This window comes from Hylobates moloch, unplaced genomic scaffold (assembly GCF_009828535.3).
Source record: "Hylobates moloch isolate HMO894 unplaced genomic scaffold, HMol_V3 SCAFFOLD_3, whole genome shotgun sequence".
Taxonomy (NCBI): Eukaryota; Metazoa; Chordata; class Mammalia; order Primates; family Hylobatidae; genus Hylobates; species Hylobates moloch.
The window spans coordinates 68851309-68873205 of record NW_026652278.1 but is presented as its reverse complement, the minus strand read 5'-3'; the positions used below and the strand labels follow the sequence as shown (position 1 = coordinate 68873205).

The following is a 21897-nucleotide window of genomic DNA, read 5'->3' as shown; positions in this document are numbered from 1 at the left end:
AACTAAAGGGAAAGATAGAGTACAAAACAATCATAGTAGACAACTTTTTTTTTAACTTTTATTTTAGGTTCAGGGGTACATGTGCAGGTTTGCTACATGTGCAAGTTGTGTCATGGGGGTTTGTTGTACAGATTATTTCATCACCCAGATACTAAGCCGAGTATGTAATTGTTATTTTTTCTGATCCTCTACCTGGTAGGAAACTTCAGCACCCCACTTAAGCAACAGAAATATTATCTAGACAGAAAACCAAGAAAGAAACATTAGGTTTAAACTGCACTCTTCGACCAAATAGGCCTAACAGACATTTACAGAACATTCTATCCAGCGGCTGAAAATTACACATTCTTCTCAACTGAACATGAAACATGCTTCAGGATAGAGTACATATTAAGCCACAACATAAGTCTTAACAAATTTCAGTTCAAAATCATAGATTATCTTTTCTGATCACAATGGCATAAGCTAGAAGTCAATAATAAGAGGAAAATCAAAAACTCTACAAATACATGGAAATTAAACAACATGGTCAATGAAAAAATTAAATAGAAACAAAAAGATTTTTTGAAACAATGCCAATGGAAACAAAGCATAACCTATCAGATACAGCAAAAGCAGGTCTAAGAGTGATGTTTATAGTAATTAACACATAAATCCCAAAGACGAAAGATATAAACCTAATGTTGCACCTCAAGGGACTAGAAAAACAAGAACAAGCCAAACTCCAAATTAGCAGGAAAAAATAAATAACAAAGAGAAGAAATAAATGAAATAGAGACCTAAAAACCATACAGAAGATAAATACAACAAAGAATTAGGTTTTTGAAAAGATAGCCAAAAGCAACAAACCTTTAGCTAGACTAAGAAAAAAATGAGAAGACACAAATAATAAAGTGAGAAACAAAAAAGGAGACACTACAATTGATCCCAGAGAAATATAAAGAATTATAAGAGACTCTCATTAACAATTATACACCAACAAACTGGAAAATCTAGAAGAAATAAATTTCTGAATACATATAATCTACCAAAATTTAATTATGAAGATATAGAAAACTAGAACAGACCAATAAGTAAAGAGATTAAATCAGTGATAAAAAGTCTCCCATCAAAGAAAAAAGAAAAAATGCCTAGGACCTCATGGCTTCACTGCTGTATTTTACCAAAATTTTTGTTCTGTTTTTTTAAAGAGACAGGGTCTTTCTCTGTTGCCCAGGCTGGAGTACAGTGCCATGATCATAGTTCATTGCAGCCTCCACCTCCTAAGCTCAAGCAATCCTCCTGCCTCAGCCTCCCAAGTAGCTGAGACTACAGGTGTGTACCACCACACCAAGCTAATTTTTTTTTTTTTTTTTTTTTTTTTTTTTTTTGTAGAAACCAGGTCTCACTATGTTGCCCAGGTTGACCTCAAATTCCTGGCCTCTTGAAGTTCTGCCTCAGCCTCCCAAAGTGCTGGGGTACTGGCGTAAGCCAACACACCCAGCCCTATCAAATATTCAAAGCGAAACTAATATGAATTCTTCTCAAATTATTTTTAAAAATTAAAGAGGAAAGAATTCTTCTAAACTCATTCTACAAAATCAGCATTACCCTGATACCAAAACCTAACAAGGATACAACAAAAATAAGAAAACTATAGGCCAATGTCTCTGATGAACCTAGATGGAAAAATCCTGAACAAAATACCAGCAAACCAAATTCAATAGCACATTAATTTTGGGAGGCCAAGTAAATAACTTGAAGTCAGGAGTTCAAGACCACCCTGGCCAACATGGTGAAACCCCTCTCTACTAAAAATACAAAAATTAGCTGGGCATGGTGGTGGGCACCTGTAATCCCAGCTACTAGGGAGGCTGAGGCAGGAGAATCACTTGAATCCAGGAGGTGGAGCACCTCTGCACCCCAGCCTGGGTGACAGAGTGAGACTCTGTCTTTTAAAAAAAAAAAAAAAAAAAAAAAAGCCAGCACATTAACAAGATAATTCACCAGGATCAAGTGGATTCATCCCATGGATATACGAATGGTTCAACATACACAAATCAATAACTGTGATATATCACATTAAATGCAGGAAAAAACCATATTTCAATAGATGCAGAAAATGCATATGACAAAATTCAACATTCTTTCATGTTAGAAATTATCAACAAATTGGGTATAGAAGGAATGCAGCTTAGCACAATAAAGGCCATATATGAAAAATCCAAAGCTATTATTCTGAATGGGGAAAAATTGAAAGATTTCCTCTGAAATCTGGAACAAAACAAGGATGTATACTTTCACCATTTCTATTCATCATAGTCTAGAAGACCCAGCCAGAACAATTAGGCAAGAGAAAGAAATAAAAGGCATCCAAATTGGAAAGGTGGAAATTAAATTGTTCTTGTTTGAAGACAACATGATCTCATATGCAGAAAACCCTAAAGAATGTACCAAAATACTGTCAGAACTAATAATCACATTCAGTAAAGTTGTAGGATACAAAAAAACATACAAAAGCATTTCTATACATCAACCACAAACTATCTGAAAAAACAAAAATCAAGTAAACAATTCCTCTTAATATAGCTATAAAAATAGCTAAAATAGGCCGGGCACAGTGGCTCACGCTTGTAATCCCAGCACTTTGGGAGGCCGAGGCGGGCGGATCACGAGGTCAGGAGATCGAGACCACGGTGAAACCCCATCTCTACTAAAAATACAAAAAATTAGCCGGGCGTGGTGGCGGGCACCTGTAGTCCCAGCTACTCGGAGAGGCTGAGGCAGGAGAATGGCGTGAACCCGGGAGGCGGAGCTTGCAGTGAGCCGAGATCGCGCCACTGCACTCCAACCTGGGTGACAGAGCGAGACTCCGTCTCAAAAAAAAAAAAAAAAAAAAAAGCTAAAATATCTAGGGATAAATTCGTCCAAGGAGGTGAAAGATCTCTAAGATGAAAAGTATAAAACACTGATGAAAGAAATTAAAGAAGACACAAATAAATGAAAAGATAGCCTGCATTAATGTAATGAAAGAATATCGTTAAAATGTCCATACTACCCAAAGTGATCTACAGATTCAAAGTAAATCCTCTCAAAATGCCAATCATAATCTTCATAGAAATAGAAAAAAATTCTAAAATTCATATAGAACCACAAAAGATCCCAAATAGCAAAAGCAATCTTGAGCAAAAATGACAAAGACACATCCTGCTATCTGACTTCAAAATATATTACAAAAGGCTATAGTACCCGAAATACTAAGGGAATCCTGTACACTGCTGATGGGAATGTAAACTAGCACAGCCATTATGGAAAACAGGTATGGAGGTTCCTCAAGAAATTAACGGTACAACAAGTGACCCAGCAATCCCACTTCTGGGTACATATTCAGTGGAAATGATTAAGATATATCTGCACTTCCATATTTATTGCTTCATTATTCACAACAGCCAAGATATGTAATCAAACTAAGAGTTTATCAGGCAATGAATGAATGAATAAATAAAATGTGGTATATATACACAATGGAATACTATTCATCCACAAAAAAAAAAGGAACAAAATCTTCTCCTTTGTGATAACATGGAGGAACCTGGAGAATATCATGTTAAAAGAAATAAGCCAGGTACAAAAAGACAAATGCCACATAATCTCAACTCACATGTGAATTATAACAAAGTTGATCTCATAAGAGAGAGTAAAATGGTGTTTATCAGAGGCTTGGGTAATTAGAGGGGTAGAAGGATGGAGAGAGATGTTGGTCAAAGAATCTACAATCACAGATATGAATAGGTTTTTGATAATTGGTTAAAGGCTGTGCACAGTGGCTCACACCTGTAATCGCAGCACTTTGGGAGGCAGAGGCAGGAGGGTTGCTTGAGGTCAGGAATTCAACATCAGCCTCGGCAACAAAGCAAGATTCCATTTCCACAGAAAATTTGAAAGTTAAAAATTAGCTGAGCATGGTGGCACATACCTGTAGACCCAGCTACTTGGGAGGCAGAGGTGGGAGGATCACTTGTGCCTAGGAGTTGGAAGCTGCAGTGAGCCATGATTGTGCCACTGCACTCCAGCCTCGAAGACAGAGCAAGATGCCATCTCCAAAAATAAAAATAATTGTCTAGAATAGGCAAACATATAGAAACAAAACTAGATAAGTGACTGTCTGGGGCCAAGGGGTTGAATGGACAGAAGAAGAGGGGGTGAGAGAGAAATGGGGAATGATTACTAATGGTTATAGAGTTTCTTCATTTGATAATGAAAATATTGTGGGGCCGGGCGTGGTGGCTCACGCCTGTAATCCCAGCACTTTGGGAGGCCGAGGCGGGTGGATCACGAGGTCAGGAGATCGAGACCATCCTGGCTAACACGGTGAAACCCCGTCTCTACTAAAAACACAAAAAATTAGCCGGGCTTGATGGCGGGCGCCTGTAGTCCCAGCTACTCGGGAGGCTGAGGCAGGAGAATGGCGTGAACCCAGGAGGCGGAGCTTGCGGTGAGCCGAGATCGCGCCACTGCACTCCAGCCTGGACGACAGTGAGAGACTCTGTCTCAAAAAAAAAAAAAAAAGAAAGAAAAAGAAAATATTGTGAAACTGACTGTGGTGATGGTTGCACAGCTAGCTAGAAATGTGAACACACTAAAAGCCACAAGATTATACATTTTAAACAGGTGAATTGTATGTGAACTATATTCCAATAAAGCTGTTTAAAGAAGAAGGAAATGTGTATTAATTCGAATGTAAGTCAGAAAATCAATACAATTAAATATTTTCTTTGCTTTGAAAAACAATGGCAGTTGACAGTACCACTGTATAATTTAAATGGCAAAGACCATCCTTGTCAACCAATTAACAAATGAGACTCTTTCAGAAAAGCCTGAGTTCAATTTTCATTTCAAATAAGTGAATATACCATCCATAGGACAAAAAAAAAAGTTTCTGAATTCCAATTCCAAAATAGAATAAAAAGGAACAGAGTTTTATCCCCTTGATGAAATTAGGTCCCACTGCTTGTAGTATTTCTTACTGAAGCTTTATTTGTTTTGCTTTTAGACAGAAAAATACAATTTCAAATTGTACCCATGTTTAATGTCATACCCAGGAACACTGCATGACATTAAGTCCCACAAGAGTAGAGATATGTCATTCTTTTATGAAGTGGATAACTGTGATTATGTGTAGATTTATACTGGACAACTGCAGAGCACAACCATAACTGCTAAGACAGAACTAAAAGCATGTTATCACTAATAGCAGTAAAACAATTTCTTAATATAATGCATAAAACAAAGTAGGAAGAAAGAAGAAGAGGGGAGGGAAGCGGAAGGATAGGAGGAGAAGGGAAAGAGATGTGAGAAAGGGAGGAGGAGGAGAAAGAAGGGAAGGGGAGAGGAGGGGTAAAGGGAAGAAAGAGAAAGGAAAGGAGACAAGGAAAGGAGAGAGGGAGAAAAGGGAGGAAGGGAAAAATGAAATATTGATTTTTCTTTACATTAAAGAATCTGATCTAAGTTAGAATAATTTCACAAACACATCAAAAATATAATTGAGGACAGCAAGCCACTCCTTCCTTCATCTTATTTTAGCTATGAAAACTTTACAACCTAATTTGAAAAGGAAAGAGATCAGAAAGGCAAAGAGGAGTATTAATTCATATTTAAACTTTAAAAACTATAAGGAGGTATCACAATTTGAACAGTCAACCTTACGTGTAGGGCCTGTGTTACTTAAAATTATTCATTAATCATAAAATTGGCAGAATTAATACTTACTACTTTCTTCAATGACAAAGAATTGACGAGACTGTGTTGCATCACCATCTGCCACATCCTGCTATAATTATAAATACAGTTGTGCTACTGACAGTTCTACAACTGCTCCAGGTTAAAGCATTTGAACACAGAATTCTCTTTGATCACTTCATTGTCATTTCTTCAGTTTAAATTTACATCTGGACTGTTCCAGTGCACAGAAGTATGTCTCATAAAAAACGTTTTAACCTCTAACTAGCTTTTCTAGGTAAAATAGGTCACAAAAGAGATAATCAGATTTTTTTAATACAGAAAAACCTTAAAGATTAACTTTTTTTCAAAAAAGGATTCGAAATAGATAAACAACATGAATCCTTTGATTTACATCAGTTTTAACTTCTAAATACTGTAATTCAATTAGTAATGTTACACTAATTGGTAGTTCTTGAAATACCAGCTTTACAATTTTGAGTTCAATGTTTCTATTTCATTCAAACATAATTCCTAAAACTTCTTTTGTTTAGTGTTTTTAGAAACTCATTTTACATAGGATTTTGGAAAGCTTTAAAACACAATTATGAACACTAGTTTATTGTGTGATGTTTTACATCAAGAAAACACTTTTTGAAAGCATCCCCCGAGATGTGTAAAACATAAACACACTGGCATTTAGGCAGTTCTCTCAAATTTTAATTAAAAATGAAACAACAACACGGTTAAAATTTTACTGGAAGTTAAATACAAATATGGAGGCTTATCTAACTGGAAGAGACATGAAAAACTGGAAGATTGAATGTAAGTCAATAATCATAAAAGCAGATTAGAAACTACAAGACAGAAATAAGGATCTGCTAATTTGAGAGGAGACCAAGCTAATGTCTTGAGGATCATTTGAGCCCAGGAGTTCGAGACTAGCCTGGTTAATATGGCAAAACCGCATCTCTACAAAAAAGTTAAAAACAAGGCGGGTGTGGTGGTGTGCACCTATAGTCCCAACTACTCAGGAGGCTGAGGCAGGAGAATTCCTTGAGCCCAGGAGGTCAAGGATGCAGTGAGCTGTGATTGCACCACTGCACTCCAGCCTGGGTGACACAGCAAGACTCTGCCTTAAAAAAAAAAAAAAAAAAAAATCCATATAGCCTCGATGTTATAATAATTACAGGAAAAAAAAGATTCAAATGATTACCTGCTTATATTCCAGTTAACAAGGGATAAAATGGTATTTGAAATTTTTGAGATGCCCAGAATATACCCCAAGATGGCATTTTTAAAATAAATTGAAAAATACTATAGATAAATTAAATTGCAGGAAGCTTAAAAACAAGTGAACTTACAACTTAAATAGAAATACCTTATGTAGCTCACCATCAGGCTTCTGAAAAATTCAATGAGTCACATAATACTGTAAATCTCCAAGGAACAAAAAGGTATCTAGGCACCAAGGAAAACTCATCCCTGGGAAGCATGAATGAAAGAGTCCATTTACTGATAACTGTATTTAAAGTGATGCATATTCGACACTCTCTCTGACAACCTACAATTACTCCCAAATTGAAAAAGACAGTAAGAAGTGAAGAAAGCATGTGAAACACTACTCAAAATCTCTAACATTTAGAGAAGTAAAAATTGAAGTCTTCTCAGGATGAGAGAAAAATCTCCGGTAAAAAAAGCAAGCTGAGGTTACTAGTTAGAACAGTGGGGTTCTATTTCTGCTTTGCTTACTCACCATGGTGCTTTTTTCTATCTTATTTAATCAGAATCCTTATCATTAAACAATCACCACAGACCAATATATTACTTATGAGAATGCCAGAAGGAAAACAAAGAGAAAATAAAAGAAAAAAAATTTTGAAGATATAATGGTCCAAAACTTCCCGACTTTCATAAAATGAATGAATCTATACATCCAAGCATGAACTTGAAGCATGAATTTAATAAGCTCTAAACATGATAAACACAAAAAGATTCACACCAAGACACATTATAGTCAAACTGTTGAAAGACAAAGACAAGGAAAGAATTTTGAAATCAGTGAGAGAAAAGCAACTGGTCACAAGCCAGGATTCTCAATAAGAATAAGAACTAATTCTCATCAGAAACCATGTAGGCCAAAAAGCAGTGAGTTGACATATTTAATGTACTAAAAGAAAAGCACTGTTAACCAAGAATTCTATATCCAACAAAACTATCCTATAATAAAGGGGCTATTTAAGACATTCCCAGATAAACAAAAGCTAAGACAGTTTGTTAACAATGGACCTGCCCTACACAAAATGCTAAAGAGAGCCCTTCAGGCTGAAATGAAAGGACATTTGATAGTAACCAGAAGCCATATGAAGAAGTAAATAACTCTGGTAAAAGTAGCTACATAGTAAATATAAATGCCACTATCACTGAACTTTTGGTTTAAAATTCCTTTTATTTTTATAGGATTTAAAAGGCAAATGAATAAAAGAATAATTACAAATCTATGTTAATGGGCATGCAATATACAAAGACGTAATCAATGAGCGTAATAATATATAAGAAGAGGATGGAGATTAAAAGGAGCAGAGTGTTGGTATATTACTGAAACTACATTGGTATTATTCAAATTAGTTTGTTAGGAGTTTAGAATGTTAATTGTAATTAAAATGGTAAATAATAAAAGTAACTAAAACATATACAGGAAAGAAAAGGAAAAAGGTATCAAAAAAGAACACTACCAAAAATTAACTTATTCGTGTTTTATTACTTAGACACAAAAATTTAAAAACACATAGTTGTTATTGGCCGAACTATAAACACCCCTCCACAGACCCTCCTGCCACTATTCATATGTTGAAGCCCTAAACCCCAGTATCTCACAATGTGACTACATTTGAAGATAGGGTCTTTAACAAGGTAATTAAATTAATGAGGGCAGTAAGGTAGGCCTTAATCCAATCTGACTGGTGTCCTTATAAGAAGACATTAGGACACACAGAGACACTCCAGAGGTACATATGTACACAGAAACCACCACGCAAAGAGGCAGAAAGAGGGTAGCCATCTGCAGGCCAAGAAGCGAGGCCTCTGAAGGAATCAAGGTATCAACACTTTGATCTGGGACTCCAACACTGTGAGAAAATAAATCTTTGTTGTTAAGCCACCTAGTCTCTGAAATTGTTAAGACTGCCCTAGCAAACTAATATTGAACTTATTCATAATCATATATTATTCTGTATTATTTATTTCTATCACACTTTTTTTTAAAAAACGTAACCACAGTTGGATTAAACATTTTACCAATATTTAATTAAAAAGAACAAAGGCATGCTTCTTTTTGCCTATGAAATACTAAAATATTTTTACTTTTATGTTTCCTTTCCATACTTGACTAGAGCCATTAGGTCAATCCTTCTTGTATGTGTGGTAAAACTTAATACAGTCAAAGGCAAAATCCACTGTGACTTATACCTCTGATGCATCAAGCCCACATTCTTCGTGTCAGTCCAATGCGATGACATTAAGCTAAATATCCTCTCAACAAAAGCATGTAAACATAGAATACTTAGGATTTTAGTCACTATCAATAATAGGTGTTTAGATATATGAATTAGTTTATAGTTCTATAAAAATATCCATCTACCTTTTAGCTAAATGCAAGTTTTGGCATTCCAGCTCCTTATGAATCATATCCCTTGTGTTTACAGATTCATTATATAGGCTTACCAATGTTCAAAATGTCCATCATTTTAAAACACTTTGAAAGACATTGGCTATCATCCTAACTGAAATTTCTCTTTCTTGCAGAAATGGTTTTAAAACACCTGAATCTGAATTTCTGATGTCAAAACTGGATTCCAAGTAAGTTACACTTTTAGTAAAGAAACTGAAAAAAAGTTTTATTTAACCTCATTGCTCTTTTCTGTGACTTTTTTACTTGAGTTCTGAAGCACTCTTAATATATAAAAATGAGCCATTTGGGCCAGGTACAATGGTTCGCATCTATAATCCTCACACTTTGGGAGGCCAAGGCAAGAGGATCACTTGAGGCCAAAAGTTCAAGACCAATATGGACAACATACAGAGACCCTGTCTCTACAACAAATAAATTAGCCAGGTATGGCAGGGTGTGCCTGTAGTCCTAGCTACTCAGGAGATGGAGGAAGGAGGATCCTTTGAGCCCAGCAGTTCAAGGCTGGAGTGAGCTAGATCCCACCACTACATTCCAGCCTAGGCAACAGAGCGAGAGATTCTGTCTCAAAAAAATAAATAAATAATAAATAAATTAATTAATAAAATTATTTGTATATTTTTTTGGTATGTGTTTTTTCTAGCCTACTTGTGGCCTCTTCAAAAATAGAAACAGGCCAGGAACAATGGCTCATGCCTATAATCCCAGCACTTTGGAAGGCCGAGGTGGGTGGATCAAGAGGTCAAGAGATTGAGACCATCCTGGCCAACATGGTGAAACCCCATCTCTACTAAAAATACAAAAATTAGCTGGGCATGGTGGCATACGCCTATAGTCCCAGCTACTTGGGAGGCTGAGGCAGGAGAATCACTTGAACCCGGGAGGCAGAGGTTGCAGTGAGCAGAGATCGCACCACTGCACTCCAGCCTGGCAATAGAGTGAGACTCCGTCTTGAAACAAACAAACAAAAAACAAAACAAACAAACAAAAAAAAACAGAAACAGCATAAAAATTTTTGTTTTACTATAATCTTGTTTTTCCATTCTCATTCTCAATGTACTGCCAAATCAGAGACGGGCATACCTTTGGTCCCATATTTTGTTAATATTGTACTGCAGGGCATCTATGTCCAGCAACAACAATAGCCATCTTTTAGGCACATATTCAAGGAAGTCATTTTCTTCCATTTCTTTTTTTTTTTTTTTTTCTAGAGACAGGGTCTCACTATGTTGCCCAGGCTGGTCTCAAACTACTCGACTCAAGCAATCCTCCTAACTTAGCCTCTCAAAATGCTGGGATTACAGGCATGAGTCACAATGCCGGCTTTTTTCCATTTCTTTCAAGTCAAAAGTCACATTAAGTGCTTCTATACATTTTTTAAAAACTGACAAAGTAACCAAAAGTGTTCGTTAAGAAAGCATCAATTATCAAACTTAAGCAAGTTATATCCCTTTTTAGCAGTGTTACATACATGCTATGCAGGATATTGAGCAGATAAGAACTTTTCACTTTCATTAGTAAGAAGTTCAGACCAAATGAAATTTACCAAAATTTACATTTGTACTGTGTATCAAATAAATCTAGAATTGTATTTGGACAAGGTACCAACCATATTTGTTTTTGTTGCCTATGGTTTCATTAAAATCTTCAAAAACATGATTTGACATATCAAAACACCTAAGAGCTTTGGGGACATTTTCTTGTTGACATAATTTGCTGTATCACTTGATACATGAAAGTACTATTACTAGTAAGATCTGACAGAATAAGTTACCCAAAACTTCAAATTCCTTTTATTATCTTGCTAAAGACAGGAACAAATAAACCACTACTAGAATACGTTGTTAATATGAATGTGAAATATTGTAAAAAAGTGCAAAAGAATAAAAGTAGGCAATGACTGTTTTATTATGAGACTAATATCAGGGAGAAAGCTGAGGGAGAACTTAATTATATATACAATAAACTTTTAGAAGGCAGAAACTGATGAAGATCCCCAAGAAAGGAGACAATTTATTAGTGAACAGCTAATAGCCTCCCGGTATTAGTTCATTTTCACACTACTGTAAAGAACTGCCTGAGACTGGGTAATTTGTAAAGAAAAAAGGTTTACTTGACTCACAGTTTAGCATGTCTGGAAAGGCCTCTGAAAACTTATAATCATGGCAGAAGGCAAAGGAGAAGAAAGGCACCTTCTTTACAAGGCAGCAAGAATGGGAAATGCCGAGCAAAGGGGTAAGAGCCCCTTGTAAAGCCATCAGATCTTGTGAGAACTCACTCACTATCAGAACAGCATGAAGGAAACTGCCCCCATGACTCAATTACCTCCACCTGGTCTCTTCCTCGGCATGTGGGGATTAGAGATTACAATTCAAGATGAGATTTCGGTGGGGACACAAAGCCTAACCATATCACCCCCAGTTCTAGTAGGAGAAAAGACTAAAAACTGCAAAATGCAAAATGTGCCTTGATAAATTAAGGCTTTAGTAAATCATCCTTTTTTTTTTCTTTTTTTTTTTTGAGATGGAGTCTCACTCTGTTGCCCAGGCTGGAGTGCAGTGGCATGATCTTGGCCCACTGCAACCTCTACCGCTCAGGTTCAAGCAATTCTCTGGCCTCAGCCTCCCAAGTAGCTGGGATTAGAGACATATGCCATCATATCTGGCTAATTTTTGTATTTTTTTAGTAGAGATGGGGTTTCACCATCTTGGCCAGGCTGATCTGGATCTCCTGACCTCAAGTGATCCGTCCACCTCAGCTCCCCAAAGTGCTGGGATTACAGGCGTGAGCCACCGTGCCCAGCCGTAAATCATCCTTTTTCTATTACTCTGGAAGTTCATAAAGTGACCATCAGGATGTTTTACCAAAAACAATACAAATCAATTGACCAATACAAAGACTCAGGCCACTTCATATTAATGACCACCTTAAAGATTCATTTTTATAAAATATTTGAAAACTATGATTAAATCTGAGCTTGAAATTATGTGGAATAATCATACTATATGTCTAAATCAACTAAGAGTTACTTGAAAAGAAATCATTCTGGATTTTTTTTGTCAATTTTCCACTTCTCCAGTTCTTGAAGTTAATGAGAATTCAAAAGGAAAGCATTAATCAATAAAAAAGAAAAAGAAATCTAGTGTAGCAGAACTGACACATGATTGCAATGAGCAGAATTTTGAGCTAGCTTCAAAATGCAGAGGTAAAAACCAGAGGTATGTAAAACTTGTTCATATCTTTCAAAGCTGGAAGATTAAACAGATCACTAACCTCTCAATCAAGATTAGGTTAAGCTGGTAACTCAAAGAGTATATGCCTGAGGGAAGGAGCCAAGATGGCCAAATAGGAACAACTCCGGTCTACAGCTCCCAGCGTGAGTGACGCAAAAGACAGGTGATTTCTGCATTTCCATCTGAGCTTTGAAGACAGTAGTGGTTCTCCCAGCACGCATCTGGAGATCTGAGAACGGGCAGACTGCCTCCTGAAGTGGGTCCCTGACCCCTGACCCCCGAGCAGCCTAACTGGGAGACACCCCCAAGTAGGGGCAGACTGACACCTCACACAGCCGGGTACTCCTCTGAGACAAAACTTTCAGAGGAACGATCAGGCAGCAGCATTCGCAGTTCAGGAAAATCCACTGTTATGCAGCCTCTGCTGCTGATACCCAGGCAAACAGGGTCTGGAGTAGACCTCTAGCAAACTCCAACAGACCTGCAGCTGAGGGTCCTATCTGGTAGAAGGAAAACTAACAAACAGAAAGGACATCCACACCAACAACCCATCTGTACATCACCATCATCAAAGACCAAAAGCAGATAAAACCACAAAGATGGGGAAAAAATAGAGCAGAAAAACTGGAAATTCTAAAAAGCAGAGCACCTCTCCTCCTCCAAAGGAACGCAGTTCCTCACCAGCAACGGAACAAAGATGGACGGAGAATGACTGACGAGTTGAGAGAAGGCTTCAGGTGATCAAACTACTCCGATTTACAGGAGGAAATTCAAACCAAAGGCAAAGAAGTTAAAAACTTTGAAAAAAATTTAGACGAATGTATAACTAGAATAACAATACAGAGAAGTGCTTAAAGGAGCTGATGGAGCTGAAAGCCAAGGCTAGAGAACTACGTGAAGAATGCAGAAGCCTCAGGAGCCGATGCGATCAACTGGAAGAAAGGGTATCAGTGATGGAAGATGACATGACTGAAATGAAGCGAGAAGGGAAGTTTAGAGAAAAAAGAATAAAAAGAAACGAACAAAGCCTCCAAGAAATATGGGACTATGTGAAAAAACCAAATCTACGTCTGACTGGTGTATCTGAAAGTGACAGGGAGAATGGAACCAAGTTGGAAAACACTCTGCAGGATATTATCCAGGAGAACTTCCCCAATCTAGCAAGGCAGGCCAACATTCAGATTCAGGAAATACAGAGAATGCCACAAAGATACTCCTTGAGAAGAGCAACTCCAAGACACATAATTGTCAGGTTCACTAAAGTTGAAATGAAGGAAAAAATGTTAAGGGCAGCCAGAGAGAAAGGTCAGGTTACCCACAAAGGGAAGCCCATCAGACTAACAGCTTATCTCTTGGCAGAAACTCTACAAGCCAGAAGAGAGTGAGGTCCGATATTCAACATTCTTAAAGAGAAGAATTTTCAACCCAGAATTTCATATCCAGCCAAACTAAGCTTCATAAGTGAAGGAGAAATAAAATCCTTTACAGACAAGCAAATGCTGAGAGATTTTGTCACCACCAGGCCTGCCCTAAAAGAGCTCCTAAAGGAAGCACTAAACATGTAAAGGAACAACCAGTACCAGCCACTGCAAAATCATGCCGAATTGTAAAGATCATCGAGGCTAGGAAGAAACTGCATCAACTAACGAGCAAAATAACCAGCTAACATCATAATGACAGGATCAAATTCACACATAACAATATTAACTTTAAATGTAAATGGACTAAATGCTCCAATTAAAGACACAGACTGGCAAACTGGATAAACAGTCAAGACCCATCAGTGTGTTGTATTCAGGAAACCCATCTCACGTGCGGAGACACATATAGGCACCAAATAAAGGGATGGAGGAAGATCTACCAAGCAAATGGAAAACAAAAAAAGGCAGGGGTTGCAATCCTAGTCTCGGATAAAACAGACTTTAAACCAACAAAGATCAAAAGAGACAAAGAAGGCCATTACATAATGGTAAAGGGATCAATTCAACAAGAAGAGCTAACTATCCTAAATATATATGCACCCAATACAGGAGCACCCGGATTCATAAAGCAAGTCCTTAGTGACCTACAAAGAGACTTAGACTCCCACACAATAATAATGGGAGACTTTAACACCCCACTGTCAGCATTAGACAGATCAACGAGACAGAAAGTTAACAAAGATATCCAGGACTTGAACTCAGCTCTGCACCAAGTGGACCTAATAGACATCTATAGAACTCTCCACCCCAAATCAACAGAATATACATTCTTTCCAGCACCACACCACACCTATTCCAAAAGTGACCACATAGTTGGAAGTAAAGCACTCCTCAGCAAATATAAAAGAACAGAAATTATAACAAACTGTCTCTCAGACCACAGTGCAATCAAAATATAACTCAAGATTAAGGAAATCACTCAAAACCGCTCAACTACATGGAAACTGAACAACCTGCTCCTGAATGACTACTGGGTACATAATGAAATGAAGGCAGAAATAAAGATGTTCTTTGAAACCAACGAGAACAAAGACACAACATACCAGAATCTCTGGGACACATTCAAAGCAGTGTGTAGAGGGAAATTTATAGCACTAAATGCCCACAAGAGAAAGCAGGAAAGATCTAAAACTGACAACCCAACGTCACAATTAAAAGAACTACAGAAGCAAGAGCAAACATATTCAAAAGCTAGCAGAAGGCAAGAAATAACTAAGATGAGAACAGAACTGAAGGAATAGAGACACAAAAAACCCTTCAAAAAACCAATGAATCCAGGAGCTGGTTTTTTGAAAAGATCAACAAAATTGATAGACCGCTAGCAAGACTAATAAAGAAGAAAACAGAGAAGAATCAAATAGACGCAATAAAAAATGACAAAGGGGGGCTGGGCGCGGTGGCTCACGCTTGTAATCCCAGCACTTTGGGAGGCCGAGGTGGGCAAATCACGAGGTCAGGAGATGGAGACCACGGTGAAACCCCGTCTCTACTAAAATAAAAATACAAAAAATTAGCCAGGCGTGGTGGCGGGTGCCTGTAGTCCCAGCTACTCGGAGAGGCTGAGGCAGGAGAATGGCGTGAACCCGGGAGGCGGAGGTTGTAGTGAGCGGAGATTGCACCACTGCACTCCAGCCTGGGTGACAGAGCGAGACTCCGTCTCAAAAAAAAAAAAAAAAAAAAATGACAAAGGGGATATCGCCACCGATCCCACAGAAATACAAACTACCATCAGAGAATACTATAAACACCTCTACACAAATAAACTAGAAAATCTAGAAGAAATGGATAAATTCCTCGACACATACACCCTCCCAAGACTAAACCAGGAAGAAGTTGAATCTCTGAATACACCAATAACAGGCTCTGAAATTGAGGCAATAATTAATAGCTTACCAATCAAAAAGAGTCCAGGACCAGATGGATTCACAGCCGAATTCTACCAGAGGTACAAGGAGGAGCTGGTACCATTCCTTCTGAAACTACTCCAATCAACAGAAAAACAGGGAATCCTCCCTAACTCATTTTATGAGGCCAGCATCATCCTGATACCAAAGCCTGGCAGAGACACAACAAAAAAAGAGAATTTTAGACCAATATCCTTGATGAACATTGATGCAAAAATCCTCAATAAAATACTGGCAAACCGAATCCAGCAGCACATCAAAAAGCTTATCCACCATGATTTTTGATGTGCTCGATAAGCACATCAAAAAGCTTATCCAGCACATCAAAAAGCTTATCCACCATGGGCTTCATCCCTGGGATGCAAAGCTCGTTCAACATACGAAAATCAATAAACGTAATCCAGCATATAAACAGAACCAAAGACAAAAACCACATGATTATCTCAATAGATGCAGAAAAGGCCTTTGACAAAATTCAACAACCCTTCATGCTAAAAACTCTCAATAAATTAGGTATTGATGGGACGTATCTCAAAGTAATAAGAGCTATCTATGACAAACCCACAGCCAATATCATACTGAATGGGCAAAAACTGGAAGCATTCCCTTTGAAAACTGGCACAAGACAGGGATGCCCTCTTTCACCACTACTATTCAACATAGTGTTGGAAGTTCTGGCCAGGGCAATCAGGCAGGAGAAGGAAACAATGGGTATTCAATTAGGAAAAGTGGAAGTCAAATTGTCCCTGTTTGCAGATGTCATGATTGTATATCTAGAAAACCCCATCGTCTCAGCCCAAAATCTCCTTAAGCTGATAAGCAACTTCAGCAAAGTCTCAGGATACAAAATCAATGTACAAAAATCACAAGCATTCCTATACACCAATAACAGACAAACAGAGAGCCAAATCATGAGTGAACTCCCATTCACAATTGCTTCAAAGAGAATAAAATACCTAGGAATCCAACTCACAAGGGATGTGAAGGACCTCTTCAAGGAGAACTACAAACCACTGCTCAACGAAATGAAAGAGGATACAAACAAATGGAAAAACATTCCATGTTCATGGGTTGGAAGAACCAATATCGTGAAAATGGCCATACTGCCCAAGGTAATTTATAGATTCAATGCCACCCCCATCCAGCTACCAATGACTTTCTTCACAGAATTGGGAAAAAAACTACTTTAAAGTTCATATGGAACCAAAAAAGAGCCCGCATTTCCAAGTCAATCCTAAGCCAAAAGAACAAAGCTGGAGGCATCACACTACCTGACTTCAAACTATACTACAAGGCTACAGTAACCAAAACAGCATGGTACTGGTTCCAAAACAGAGATATAGATCAATGGAACAGAACAGAGCCCTCAGAAATAATGCCGCCTATCTACAACTATCTGATCTTTGACAAACCTGACAAACACAAGAAATGGGGAAAGGATTCCCTATTTAATAAATGGTGCTGGGAAAACTGGTTAGCCATATTTGAAAGCTGAAACTGGATCCCTTCCTTACACCTTATACAAAAATTAATTCAAGATGGATTAAAGACTTACATGTTAGACCTAAAACCATAAAAACCCTAGAAGAAAACCTAGGCAATACCATTCAGGACATAGGCGTGGGCAAGGACTTCATGTCTAAAACACCAAAAGCAATGGCAACAAAAGCCAAATTGACAAATGCGATCTAATTAAACTAAAGAGCTTCTGCACAGCAAAAGAAACTACCATCACAGTGAACAGGCAACCTACAAAATGGGAAAAAATTTTTGCAACCTACTCATCTGACAAAGGGCTAATATCCAGAATCTACAATGAACTCAAACAAATTTACAAGAAAAAAACAAACAACCCCATCAAAAAGTGGGCGAAGGACATGAATAGACACTTCTCAGAAGAAGACATTTATGCAGCCAAAAAACACATGAAAAAATGCTCATCATCACTGGCCATCAGAGACATGAAAATCAAAACCACAGTGAGATACCATCTCACACCAGTTAGAATGGCAATCATTAAAAAGTCAGGAAACAACAGGTGCTGGAGAGGATATGGAGAAATAGGAACATTTTTACACTGTTGGTGGGACTGTAAACTAGTTCAACCATTGTGGAAGTCAGTGTGGCGATTCCTCAGGGATCTAGAACTAGAAATACCATTTGACCCAGCCATCCCATTACTAGGTATATACCCAAAGGATTATAAATCATGCTGCTACAAAGACACATGCACACGTATGTTTGTTGTGGCACTATTCACAATAGCAAAGACTTGGAACCAACCCAAATGTCCAACAACAATAGACTGGATTAAGAAAATGTGGCACATATACACCATGGAATACTGTGCAGCCATAAAAAATGATGAGTTCACGTCCTTTGTAAGGACATGGATGACACTGGAAATCACCATTCTCAGTAAACTATCGCAAGGACAAAAAACCAAACACCGCATGTTCTCACTGATAGGTGGGAATTGAACAATGAGAACACATGGACACAGGAAGGGGAACATCACACTCCAGGGACTGTTGTGGGGTGGGGGAAGGGGGGAGGAATAGCATTAGGAGATATACCTAATGCTAAATGACAAGTTAATGGGTGCAGCACACCAACATGGCACATGTATACATATGTAACAAACCTGCACATTGTGCACATGTACCCTAAAACTTAAAGTATAATAATAAAATAAAATAAAGAGTATATGCCTAATGGGTTTATTCAATTACTCATTGGAAGATATGGGAATAGAGACAGATATATAGATTTATAAAAGATATACACCGGTATAGATATATAGATGCATATACATATCTACCAACATATATGTCTATACATAGATATTTACATATGAATATATGAATATATATTTATGTATATAGATATCTATATATAATACAGAGCAATTTCTACTATCTTGTGGCAGAAATGTCCTTTCTAAGGAGGACATGCAGGAAATGAAGAAGCCATAAAGTTTAATTACGTTAAGAGCTTTGAAAGTTACATTAAGAACTAAGGCACAGTAAAAGACACTGTAAGAGTTAATGTACACATAACAAAAAATAAATACTTTCAACTTATAAAATAAAAAGGAATACTATCTATAAAATATGAAGAATTTCTACAAATCTGTAACACATGAAAAATTATAAAATGATAGTGAAACAATTTAAGAAGAAACACAAATGAACAATAAACATATTAAAAGTTCAAGCTTACAAATAACCAAAGAAATACCAATTAAAATAACTTTTGATTAGATGTGCAATGACTACTAAAATCCCAATTCAAATGAACAAAACTATTCTACAGCAACACAATATAAATGGAAACAATTATGCAAAATAGACATGGGTCTAGAATCATTTTGAATCCTTTTAACTTTTAAAATAATTAACCAACCTGAGCCACTTTAATTGAATTCTGGGTAGAGCCACCAGCATGATATTCAACTTTGAATTTTTTCACGAGTTCATCAAACCTATAAGGAAATCACAGTAGAAAAGAGTAAGTTACTTTCTGTGAATTGCCACAAAGTAAACTTTTCTGAGAAGAGTATTAAAACACAAATAGTAAAATTTTTAAATTGTTTAAGTATGTTGAATAAATGAATTGAAATACCTTATAACAAAAATACTAAATTTCCACATTTAAGAAATGTTTTCCATAAGTGTACAACTATAAGAAATTAAGAATTTAAAACAGACTGTCCATAATTAGCCATTAAACAGAAAGTAAAAGTAATAATTAATAGATTGCCAAACGGAGGTCACGTGGCAAATCGGTTAAGTCAAAATCAGAATCCCAGTCTCAGAAATACTTGTTACTACAAACAAACAGAAATCAGGTGTATTTCTCCTCATTCCAGACAATTACTAAGAGAGTTTTCTATAGAAACTAAACAAAATTTCACTTAATGTTACCCTTGGAATCAGTTCAAGAAGTATGAAAATTATAAGACCTTACACTTCAAAAGAGATGAAGTATATGTTCATTTCCTCTTCCACATCTTATTAAACATCAAAAATATGTTTTATATATAAGAATAAACAAAAGTATAACAGCACTGCCTGTAAAGCAAGGAAAGAAAGATGCCACAAACAGACCTATCTAATTATATGAAAAGATGCAGCTAGAGAATGATACGGTTTGTATACACTAACTTAACAATTACTGAAAAATTTTTGAAAAATCAATAGTTGGATGGATTACCTGAGCAATCAAATATGCATGGGTAAAAACTAAGATAAAAACAGAAAAGTTGAAATTTTTAAAAAGACCAAAAAAGTAGACAGAAAATATAAGAAATTAAAAATATGAAATAAAAATTAAAAGGTTCAGAGAATTTATTAGGTAGTCCGAGATCTATTTAACAGGAAATACAGAAAGGGAAAATAGAGATTATGAAGAGTAACAGAGAAATGTTGGAAAAAAAAAAAAGGTGAAACATAAATATGGTCAGATTTTTCCAAACATCAAGCAGTTTTACAAGGGATTAGGGACTAGGACCCCATACTTGGACACATCTTGTTTAATCTCTCATATTAAGATAAAACCCTAAAAGCATATAATGTGAAAAATAATAATTACCTTAAAAGGAATAAAAATCAGACTAATACTTAACTTCTCAAAGAATACCGGATGCTAAAAATATAATGGAGTAATGTATTCTATGCTGAGAAGCGAGGAAATTTTTGAAATTAGAAATTTTCAATATGTACTCAAATTATCAGGTTAATAAGGCAAAGTAATATTTAATAATCCTTTATCCTATGTGGAAAAAATTACTAAGGAGATGTGCCAACCTCTCCCCCCACCAAAAAAAACAGAAGAAAGATGGAATGAGGTTAAAAGAAAAGTAGAGTGGTGTATGACTTTGAAAAAGAGAGCCATAAAAAAGTTAAAAGCGCCCATCATACATTATTGCATGCAAAGTTCTCCCTTTCATGGAGAAGACTCCATAAATATTTCAAATTTTAAAAATCAAGTTTTTAAAAAGGTTTTAAATATATTGTTGAAGTCATAAAGTCAATCAATAAAAAATCAAACTAAAGCAAATATAAGGAAGAATAAAAAGGCAAAACAGTGTAAGTGCACTACATTCTTCATCTTCCAGTACAGAGTTCACAGACATTGTATAAATTTGTTAATTAAAAATAAGCATAAATTCATTATTTAGACTTATAATGGTAAGCTAAAAACATTAATTTTTTTTTTTTTTGGAGACAGAATCTTCGTTTGTCACCCAGGCTGGAGTGCAGTGGCACAAACATAGCTCAATGCAGCCTCCACCTCCTGGGCTCAAGGGGTCCTCCCGCTTCAGTCCCCTAAATAGCTGGAAATACAGGCATGCACCACCACTTGGCTAATTTTTTTGTATTTTTTTTCTGTAGAGACAGGCTTCACCACGTTGCCCGGGCAGATCTCGAACTCCTGAGCTCAGGCAATCCTCCCACCTCAGCCTCCCAAAGTGCTAGGATTACAGGTGTGAGCCATGGAGCCAGGCCCCTGAAAACATTAACTGTTAACAGTATTTGCATCTCTATGGAGTTGATATAAAAGGATTTTTTTTTTACTGGTGTTTATAGTTTACTTTTGTTTTTTATAAATTTCTCTAGGATAAGTAAAATAAATGTGCAAATTTTAAAAAATGAATGTCTTGGTGCTGTAAATTCTTAGAAACTTTCTGTTCTAAAAAAAAAAAGTGAATGTCTGTGTAACCACTAACCAGGTTAAGAAAAAAAACACTGGACTGACTTAGAAACCCCAGTATCTTATAACTATCTCTCATATATAATATATACATATATATACACACATATATATACATACACACACACACACACACACACACACACACACACTCTCTCTCTCTCTCTCTCTATCTACAA

General features: G+C 36.7%; 1 protein-coding gene across 4 annotated transcripts in view; it reads right to left on the bottom strand.

Annotated features, from left to right (window-relative positions):
- ADK (adenosine kinase) overlaps window positions 1–21897 on the bottom strand; it is a 584474-nt gene that overhangs the window by 408487 nt on the left and 154090 nt on the right. For all 4 annotated transcript variants that reach the window (XM_032140553.2, XM_058436404.1, XM_032140580.2 and 1 more), the window contains exon 4: window positions 19409–19487. In XM_032140553.2, coding sequence (XP_031996444.1) covers window positions 19409–19487 — 79 coding nt within the window. The remainder of the gene's footprint in view (window positions 1–19408; window positions 19488–21897) is intronic.